This window comes from Austrofundulus limnaeus, unplaced genomic scaffold, assembly GCF_001266775.1.
Source record: "Austrofundulus limnaeus strain Quisiro unplaced genomic scaffold, Austrofundulus_limnaeus-1.0 Scaffold614, whole genome shotgun sequence".
NCBI classification, from domain to species: Eukaryota; Metazoa; Chordata; class Actinopteri; order Cyprinodontiformes; family Rivulidae; genus Austrofundulus; species Austrofundulus limnaeus.
Genome location: NW_013953016.1, coordinates 235,021 through 243,257, shown reverse-complemented (window position 1 = coordinate 243,257; position 8,237 = coordinate 235,021). Strand labels below are relative to the sequence as shown.

General features: G+C 42.0%; 2 protein-coding genes and 1 non-coding gene across 4 annotated transcripts in view; 2 read left to right on the top strand and 1 right to left on the bottom strand.

The window, feature by feature from the left end:
• Window positions 1-1,461, bottom strand: part of aspm (assembly factor for spindle microtubules) — a gene marked incomplete in the record, with an annotated part of 29,268 nt that extends 27,807 nt beyond the window's left edge. The window contains 2 exon segments of the mRNA XM_014027083.1: window positions 830-970; window positions 1,072-1,461. Of these exon segments, the coding sequence (XP_013882537.1) occupies window positions 830-970; window positions 1,072-1,347 (417 nt within the window).
• Window positions 1,462-1,865: 404 nt separating this feature from the next.
• Window positions 1,866-1,937, top strand: trnah-gug (transfer RNA histidine(anticodon GUG)). The gene has a single exon. It is a non-coding gene; the product is annotated as a tRNA-His (tRNA).
• A 314-nt stretch (window positions 1,938-2,251) lies between these two features.
• The window catches only part of depdc1a (DEP domain containing 1a), a 10,368-nt gene continuing 4,382 nt past the window's right edge, over window positions 2,252-8,237 (top strand). The window contains exons 1-8 of one of the 2 annotated variants that reach the window (XM_014027081.1): window positions 2,252-2,446; window positions 3,182-3,447; window positions 3,556-3,697; window positions 3,869-3,999; window positions 4,172-4,302; window positions 5,577-5,624; window positions 5,714-5,851; window positions 6,208-7,158. In XM_014027081.1, coding sequence (XP_013882535.1) covers window positions 2,393-2,446; window positions 3,182-3,447; window positions 3,556-3,697; window positions 3,869-3,999; window positions 4,172-4,302; window positions 5,577-5,624; window positions 5,714-5,851; window positions 6,208-7,158 — 1,861 coding nt within the window. In that variant the 5' untranslated portion in view covers window positions 2,252-2,392. The remainder of the gene's footprint in view (window positions 2,447-3,181; window positions 3,448-3,555; window positions 3,698-3,868; window positions 4,000-4,171; window positions 4,303-5,576; window positions 5,625-5,713; window positions 5,852-6,207; window positions 7,159-8,237) is intronic. The other variant, XM_014027082.1, reaches the window with a different exon arrangement.

Sequence of the window (8,237 nt, the reverse complement as noted above, 5' to 3'; positions counted from 1 at the left end):
TTTATGCAGCATAGAGAGCAGGGGTGTCCAAACATTTTGTCACATGGGCCAAAATCATAAAGTCAGAAGGACTTGAGGGCCAAAAATATTTTTCCTTTACCTGCTCAACAATAAACTAAGCATTTGAATACTTCAATTAAACAAATAAATTAGTCAGATTTATTGCTGGAAATGGATATGCAAATTAATCAAGATCCAGAACATCAAAAGTGTTTTTGCAAGTTTCCCTTATTGAAAGAAATTTAGCAATTTTCTAGGTTTCAATTTAGTCAATTCTGATCAATAAAATCAGGATTTTGGTCGCTGTTTTGTTGAAAATGCTTGCTGTATTCAGACGAATTTAATAAATTAATTAAAAGCAGATTGGAGGGCAGCGTCAGCTTTTAAGCAGAAGTCGCTAGACAGATGTGGAAAAAGCTAAGAGCCTGGTTATTTAAAAGACAAATATTTGGTATTGTTGCCAATATTTTTATTTATAAGGTTTTTCTTTGTCTGTGATACACTAAACACCTGTGCCGGGGGGTGGACAGATTTGTAAACAAGTTAATATAACTCTTGAACTAAAATCAGGGGCCACACAGAATCAGAGCAGGGGCCACAAATGGCCCCCGGGCCACACTTTGGGACATCCCTGATCTAGTGAGACTAAATTCAAATTTTCAGCACTCTTAGAAACTCCAAGTACACAACAAAATTAAAGTGGGTTTTGCATCAAGTGTCCCCTTTAAAACTCCTTTTGGCCTCAGACACAAGAAATTCTCATAAACATTTAGCTCCCAGCTTAAAAGCATGTGTAGATGAAAAATGCCAGTCTTCTGTGTGAAGCTACCTTTTTCTTTCTTGGTGCTTCTGCTCTCCCAAGCAGCACAGCCTGGTGCCTGAGAACCCCAGCATTGAAGACGAGGAGCTCTCTGRTCCCACCTTCCTCTGTTGGAGTCCAAGTTACGGTCAAACTGAAGGAACTCTCAGGCTGGAAAAACAGAAAACACGAAGCACAGACAGTGTCAAGGCAACAGGAAGTGATAAACTACATCAATTAATAGAAACACGTGGATAAACAGTTAAACATACCTGAATAGTGAACGTGCTGTGGTCCACAGAAAAGCCTTTACTGGACGGGATTTTATCGACTGTAACCTCCACTTTCATRTCATCTATAGGATTTTCTACCAGCAGAACGGCAGATTTCGAGGTGCCCAACTTTACCGTGCCGAAAGTCACAAACGGAGGCTTCGAGAACTGGATCAAGCTCAGAACCGGAACATCATTCTCCTTGTTAGCGTCGCTTCTCCTTACCGGACTGAAGTCCAAAACTCCTYGTCGCGCTGAAGTTACCGCTTCAGCCATTTTGAATGAAAAGAAAGACCTTTCTCAAAACAAGCCTTTCAAAGATTCACGGTGACTTTTCATGCGAGGCATCAAGAATCCTCGTGAAAACTGGTAAGCTAGCGAACATCAGACAACACCAGCACTGATGTTTGAAATCTTGTAGAAAACAACCAGCCAATCAGAAGTGAGCAGCTGCTGCGTCACGGCCAATGGGTGAGCAGAATGGATCCAGTCGTCAAAAATACACAACTTTTAACCAATCAGCGTCCGACTACTTTTTTAAACGGACAAAAACCACACCCACATCCAGACCGCAGCGGAACCTCACACAAATATTCGCTTTGTTGAGACAAATACAGTAGAATTAAAGGAATGGAGTTCATAATGTGTCGAATATCTCTCTATTTTTATGATATTTAACCGCTTATTTAGTCAGCTCAGTTGGGTAACGTTGCTATCCGATAAACCATGACTACATGTCCTGTATAACGGATCACTGGCTTCCACTCCTGTCTGACTATCCCAAYGATTAGCAYGCCGTGATCGTATAGTGGTTAGTACTCTGCGTTGTGGCCGCAGCAACCCCGGTTCGAATCCGGGTCACGGCAGGTGTAAAGTATTGCTGTGCTCATCTGTGTTTTCTCTTCTTCAATTRCATAAATATTTAAGTATAATTAACATCGTATATAATAGCCACTCATAGCATAATAATCACACTCATAGCCGATGAAAGCCCAGTCCTGAAAATACTGCTTTATTTTTGGTATATTTCCTAACTTAGCAAGTGTCATATGTACCTAATATCCAAAAGTGTGTGTGTGTTTTAATGTTCATTTCTTTTGTTTTTTTCCTCTTCCGTCACTTCTCCGTTTAGCAGTGGTCACGTGATCCGGGCACCGTCCAATCAGCTGCCAGAATCACGCGGCTCGTAATTTTAAACAGAAGGAGAGCAGCCAGCGAGTGCTTGTAAGCTAAAGCTACTAGCAAAAACATCGATAATTACTGACCTAAATAATGGGTTTTTGTCCCTCTCGTTATTTCGGATGAAGTGTTGGTGTCAGTCATGAATATGAGCACGCATGTTATCACTCCTGGACCGTATCGAGCCACGAAACTGGTAAGTTTAGGCGTAAAACTCAAAGCTAAAACTTGTTAGCTAATGTCATGCTATGTTGTTACAAGCGCTAGCTGCTACGATTTGATCAAATAAATCAAAAATAAAGCATTTCACCGATTTGTGTCAGTGAAATGCGTTTTGTTCTTCAACTATTCAGTGAACTTGAAAATGAATAATAAAATGTTTTAGTTTATTATCAGCAAAAGAAGAGCAATCTCATCTCATTCTAGTTTTGTCCAGTCTAAAATGCAATTGATTTTTTTTTTAATAAATGTGCCGTGGCCAATATTTCCAACCTGTTTTTATTGYACTGTAGACTACTAATCTTGGTCTTAATCTTAATCTTGTGTGCTGGACCACAATGGAAATAAGCTTTATGCTTTATTGTGTTATCCATTTATATTAACTGTATGCAGTGCCATTTATATGAAAAATAAAATGATGATTATCTTGAGGTGTTAAAAAAAATCCCTTGCTATGTAGAATTTTTACTGTGCAATCAGTTTTGTTTTGCCTGCTTTCAGCATGACGACGCCCGGGATCTAAAACTGTCCCGTCGTGCAATAAAAAGTTTAAATGCTTTGCAGATGTCAGACGCAACGCTAATTATTGAGCGTGTTTAGTTTCAGCTCTGCRTGTCTAAAACGTAATGAAAGTTTTTAGCTAAACTTTATAACATTTACCCCAGTTTTGTCTTGTTAGTAGATGTAAGGACTCGTGCCTGTTTTCTTCCAGTGGAACGAGGTGACGCGTTTGTTTCGGTCGGGCATGCCCCTCAGGAAGCACCGCCAGAACTTCCGGCATCACGCCTCCTGCTTCACGGCCTCCGCGGCGGTGGACTGGTTGCACCAGCTGCTTCGAAGCAACAACAACTTCGGCCCGGACGTCACCAGGCAGCAAACCGTTCAGCTCCTGAAGAAGTTTCTGAAGAACCACGTCATTGAAGACGTGAAGGGTCGCTGGGGGACAGAGGATCTGGAGGACAACAACGTGCTTTACAGGTGGAAACATTGCACTACGCCACAAGATGTTTTTAAAAGATGAAAACGGAACATAAATAAATTGTTATTGACATAAAGTAAAGTTGTCKTTGTCATTTCTTTTCTCAGATTCCCATCCACTTCTCCTCTGAAGCCCATTCCMTGTCCAGCTCAAGCTTCAGCCTCCAGCTTCGTAAGAAGAAGACCCTCATTCAGGGACAAAGATGATTTCTTTAAGTTTCGAAGTATCAAGAAGAACGAGGAGACCTTGGTGAGCAGGACTTGGTATTATCTTAATTTCACATCTCTGCTTATTATTTACGTTTAGCAGATAAACATGCAAGTAAATGTATGGTACAGTTTGTTTTAAAAACGCAGCAGCTCAGTAGTAATTTTCTATTCATTGAAAAACAAAATGCTGCTTTCTGTGCCTTTTTTTTAGGAAAATGTAGACCCTGCCCTCCAAACACAGCAAGAGGGATTGAATCAGCCAGTAGAGGAGCAGCAGCAACAGAGACGGGAGCTGACGGCCGAGGATGAACAAGAAATCTGGAGAGACATCACCCTGACCCAGTATATACACAATTAACAACAACAACAAAAAAAAAAACACATTTCATTTAATTGTTTTACTTTACAGAACTTAAATGTGATGAAAGAGATCAGAGCAAAAGTTGAAATGTTACAGCCAGAAATCAAGTACCATTTTTTTGTGTGTAAATATTGTTTTTCTTTTGCGTTTCAGCCTGCAGAGAATTCTGGGTGTTTCGTCTCTTCATGAGGTTTTAGAGCTGCGATGCATAAATCCACAGAACATCATCCACAACATGACCAAAGTCAACAAGCATGGAGTGGTCACTCTAGAAGACAAGACCAGTAGGTTGATTAATAATCAACAAATGATTAGAAGCCTAAATTGCAGATTAAATTATTTTAAGCTTAAAACACACACACACACAGGTTTGTTTTTATATCCCCGTGTGGACCGTGGATTGACTTCCATTCATTTTCTGGTAATTTTATAGCCTAACCCTGAYCATTTACCCTAAAATTAATCTCACATACCTGACCCTAAAATTAACCTCACAGGTTGTAACAGTCAATATGTAAATCACTGTTGTAGTACCTCTTTTAGTGCCACACGATGGCGCCTCTTCTGTTATAATATAGGACGTTGTGAATGCTAAGAGTTCAGAGCTAAAGCCTTGCTGTGTGTACGCACTTAGCTGCTCTGTTGCTCAACCTTGGTAATGAATGATGGTGAGGGATCATGGACTATTATCTATATATTCATGTATGAATGTAGATTTAGTGCTGTGGAGACCTGGCTTTGTATGGTTTCAAGTCTAATAAAGTATATGTGGGAACCAAAAAAGCTGTCGCTCTTTTCAGAGCTACACTGTAAGCACATGGTTTATGCTAAGCTAGCTCTCTTCCTACGAATGACCATCGCATTACAAGGTACCAACCTGACCCTAAAACTAACCTAAATGCAATTCACATCATGGTCCTAAACCAAACCCCACCCAAAATTACCGTCCGTACCCGTGGGGGCTGGGCATTGGTCTCCACGACGTACATTCGGTCCCTACGAGGCTGTCTTTTTCTGGAAAATGGTTCCTGCGATGTAGCAAAAACATGCCCCCACACACACTAGTGGTGTGTATTAGGAGTGCAACGACGCAGAAAATTTACGATTCGGTTCGATTCAATACTTTAGTCTCACGGTTCGATGTTTTAATTAATTTTTTATTTTTATTTTTCGATACAAAAATGAGAAATGTCCATGGTCTTTTTAACTTGTAATTTATTTAAATTAAGTATGAGCATTTGTTTAACCTAAAAAGTACAGTTTTTAAATTAAATGTTGCTGAAACAGCAAGTTTCTCAATTGATCTGCGCTCAAAAATGTAGCCTAGGTGGATCAGTGGAACACAGATCCACTGATCCTTCAACACAGAGCATCTTCAGAAGACAAGCTGATAAAATAAAAGTTATAAATCTGTTTTGTTTCATATATAGTGTGTATTGAACCTAAAGCACTGAACAGTTCAATACATACATGTAATGTTGCACCCCTAACATATTTATATTTTATTTCAAATATTGCAACATGCAACTGGTCTAACCTGTGAATAAACCTTTCGTAGATGATCTTCCACATTGGGTTTTATCTGCCATGAAGAGCCTGGCTAACTGTAAGTAGCAGTAAACCACTTGTATTCAAAATGATAAACCCCTCTTGTTTTAGCTGAAGTGATTTCCTCTTTTTTTTTTTTACTTCCAGGGCCAAAGTACGACAGCGACCAGCCATCATATCCTGGATTTGAAAGGGATGTCTTCAAAACCGTGTCGGATTACTTCTACAGCCTTCCGCGGCCGTTGCTCACATATGAACTGTACGAACTGTTTATCAACGTCCTGGGTAGGTTTACTACTTCCTGTCTGTCGTTTAGGACAAGAAGATTGTTGGGATAGTTGTACTGACATAGATCCCCTGATGTGACCAGTCTCCTAACATCGGTTTTGATTCTTAACAGAGGTTTTGGTTGGTTGCTAACAGGAGTCTGAACAGCTGTACTTGTGTGTTTATTGTTGCTTGTGTTTTCTGTGACCAGCTGATATCTCTGTTTGTGTGTTACACGTCTAAAATAACTAAACCTTCTCCCTACCCCTTCACTTGTCTGCTTGCACGAACCCTTTGCCTGCACCGCTCGGCACTTTCTGTCTCTCTCTCTCTCTCTCTCTTTGCTCGCCCTCCTTGTCTGCATCTGCTTTCAGCGTTTTGTGGCTACATCACGGCGCCCAATCAGCTCCAACCTGGGAAACGTAAGAAGCCYGAACTTCCCGCTGTTCCACCTCCGGCCAAGTCGTCCTTTCGCTCCACAGAGTGTCTCCTCCTGTCGCTGCTCAGGCAGGGGTCGTGTGASGAGGCGGAGTCGCCTATGAGAGAGGTGCTCGGCGGGAAGCTTCAGTCCCGGTTGGTGACGGCGGCGGCGGAACGGGATGTGGGAGGCGGCTGCCCGAGCACAGTTCCGTCCACGAGACCTCAAACGAGGAGCTGTTCCTTGGAAACTATCCTCGATACCTCGGCTCTCATCGCTCAGCAAGAACAGTTTTCATCCATGGACAGCCTGGCGTCTTGCTCTCGCAGCAGCAGCCAGGACGTGAGCCCTGCCATCACCTCACAGGACCGCTGCTCAGACTCTGCATCTGTGGTAAAGACGAACTTTGCTGCTTGTGAAAACACTCCAGGAGTTACAAGAAGGAAAAAATCGTCTAGGCCGATGCTTGTGGCTCAGAAGTCGTCATCGTTGCGGCCTCGCAGCGTGGGCAGCTGTCTGGACGTCCACGTAGAGTCCAGAGAGGAAAACGTCCAACAGATCCGGTGGCAGAGTCGAGCGACCAGCTGCTTCAACCTGAACAATCCTGCGAGCCAGCATTTCTCCTCCTTRGCGCCACATCCCCCTTTGTTGCCCTCCCATCTTCCCTCCTCTTCTTCCCGTCAGCTCTCTTTTTATTCGTCTGCCACGACTGAAACGCAAGGCTCCAGCAGCGGGCCCAAACCCGCMTCCAGTACCTCTAATCTTTGGCCTCCGCCTGCTGCTGCCGTCCGGCGCTGCTTCAGCTCTCTGGATGTGTCCGAGCCGCCTCGACCCGTGCCGCTGCTCAATCTGCCTGTCCGTGTTCCCGCCAGAAACTTCCAGCTCCCTCAACCCAAACCTGAGCACAGTAAGACCCCTTTACCTGTATGTCTGCTGCCCGATGAAATGAGCCTAACATCTAACCTCTTACTAACACGGGGAGTTTCTTCCTGACTCGGCTTAGAACTGCAATCCAGTTCACCTCAAATGTTTTTTTTTTKAATGAATGATTTTATTTGGTCACATTAAAGAACACTCAACACAAAAACAAACAAAACTGTGACCCTATATGACCAAATAGGTAGAGGCAGAAGTYAATGGCTTGTTTTGCCTCACCTTACAATTCATAATGGATTCCCAAAAACAAAATACACAAAAAAACACACATATACTTCAACTACATCCTGGTTATATGCACCATTTTATATACACAAAATACAAATCATTAATACCATTTTTTWAWYMAMMAWWWYMWTRATWWTKKYCSKWMMWGCMAAAAAAATATGTAATATTACCACCACCRTCATCACAACTGACTACTACATAYCATAACTCATAATTAATTTACKATTTAACTTCTTTTTGAAACTTAAGAGTCACTAARCTTCATTTCATCRCTTAAATTATTCCACAATTTATTGATTCACCCATTTGTTMAGATCAGATGTTTTGAAGCAGAGAAATCTTTAAAACATGCAGGAGAGAGGCCTTCCAGGACCAGGATCTGACATTATTGGTTTAAAAGCAGCTCAGAAATTTAAGGTCACTGTTGGTGTGTAGTACAGTGTGCATATTTTTTGATACTTTTTACTCCCTTTAATTTTTATAATCCTTAAAGAGGGGGTGTTATGCAAAATCAACATTTATGAGCTTTATATTACGTTTTATCATTCCCTCATCAAAAACATACCCAGAGTGTTGCTGTGACTCATTCATGTTTGTTTGAGAAATCCTTTATTCTCCTGTGGTAGCCACGTGGAGCTATTTAAACACTTACTGGTACAAAGCCCCGCCTATTTACACAAAGCTCCTCCCTGGAGCTCAGTCTGCAGTCGAGCTCCCGCCCCACAGGAGCAGGAGAAGAGGGTCTCTGCAGTCACTAGGTAGAAGTTTCATACTTTGTGGGCGTAGTTTGCCCAAGACGTGATTGGTCAGATTGACGGGGGG